We start from the raw sequence: 1321 nt of genomic DNA on the forward strand, positions 1-1321 counted from the left end.
AAAAAGTGGAAGGAATTCCAAATCACTCTTAGTGTGGGTACAAATCAATGCAGGCACTGTGGGAATCAGTTTGGAGATTTCTTTAAAAATTAAAATTTTAACGTATATTCAAAGAACTCCACACATATCAAAAAATATTTCTTACCTCACTGTTAATTACTGTTTATTCACAATAAGAAAGAATTAAAATCAACCTGGTTCTCTATCTACAGAGAAATGGATAATAAAAAACTTGTAAACAAACATACTTGAATATTATTCAGCTCTAAAGAAAAATGGAGGCCATAAAACATGAAGGGAATTGGGAGGTATATTAATCAAAACCCACACGATCTCAGTTAAAAAAAAAAAAAAAAAAAAAAAAAAAAAAAAAACATGTTATCTTATGTGGAATGTAACCAATGTAAATATGTAAAGAATGTAGACATGGGTGCAGCCTAACGTCAAGAAAATGGCAGAACTGACTAAATGAACAAGCAAAACTGTCTTATATTTCTGTCGAAGTGTAAAAATACTGTAATTAAGGCATATTTCAATAGTTCAATTCTTGAACTGTCGAGTTTTGGTCGTTTTGTCATTTAAAGACTTACACATAACTCGATTCACAAATTCGCACCCCAAAAGTGGGATTCAGTTCTATTCTGATTTTTACTGCATCCGAGCTAACAGTTTACAGTCAGACCAGCCCCTGCTACATAGACTAATCACAATTCAGACTGTATCCAGTCGTCTATGGCAAGGTATCATACCAATCACTTAAGAGGGATTGGGATGAATTTGGGAAAGGGAAAGCAGAAGGGGCTAACTACTGCAATTCTGGAAAATAGTCCCTGAGAACATCTGAACAATGTGAACGCATGCCAACTGACATGACTCTGGGCTAAAAGTGATTGGAAAACGCACATGCAGTTTGCTATGCTCTGACAACTCAACAAGCGTTACATCTTTTATAAGATTTGGTGGCCCTGAAAAGGACCTTTCTATATACGGATGTCCGTTTAGTTTGAGTTTAGCCGCCGAAGCCGTAGAGGGTGCGGCCCTGGCGCTTGAGCGCGTAGACCACGTCCATGGCGGTGACGGTCTTGCGCTTGGCGTGCTCCGTGTAGGTGACGGCGTCGCGGATCACGTTCTCCAGGAACACCTTCAGCACCCCGCGGGTCTCCTCATAGATCAGGCCGGAGATGCGCTTCACTCCTCCGCGCCGGGCCAGGCGGCGGATGGCGGGCTTGGTGATGCCCTGGATGTTGTCGCGCAGGACTTTGCGGTGGCGCTTGGCGCCGCCTTTACCCAGGCCTTTCCCGCCCTTGCCGCGACCAGACAT

General features: G+C 42.5%; 1 protein-coding gene across 1 annotated transcript; it reads right to left on the minus strand.

The window, feature by feature from the left end:
- Nucleotides 1–1009: 1009 nt before the first annotated feature.
- Nucleotides 1010–1321, minus strand: LOC308421589 (histone H4; the record flags this gene model as incomplete). The annotated part of the gene is made up of 1 exon (XM_080917994.1): nt 1010–1321. The coding sequence occupies one exon, from the start codon at nt 1319–1321 to the stop codon at nt 1010–1012; it is 312 nt and encodes a 103-aa protein (XP_080774120.1).

Source organism: Micromys minutus (assembly GCF_963924665.1).
Source record: "Micromys minutus genome assembly, chromosome: 6".
Classification (NCBI taxonomy): domain Eukaryota; kingdom Metazoa; phylum Chordata; class Mammalia; order Rodentia; family Muridae; genus Micromys; species Micromys minutus.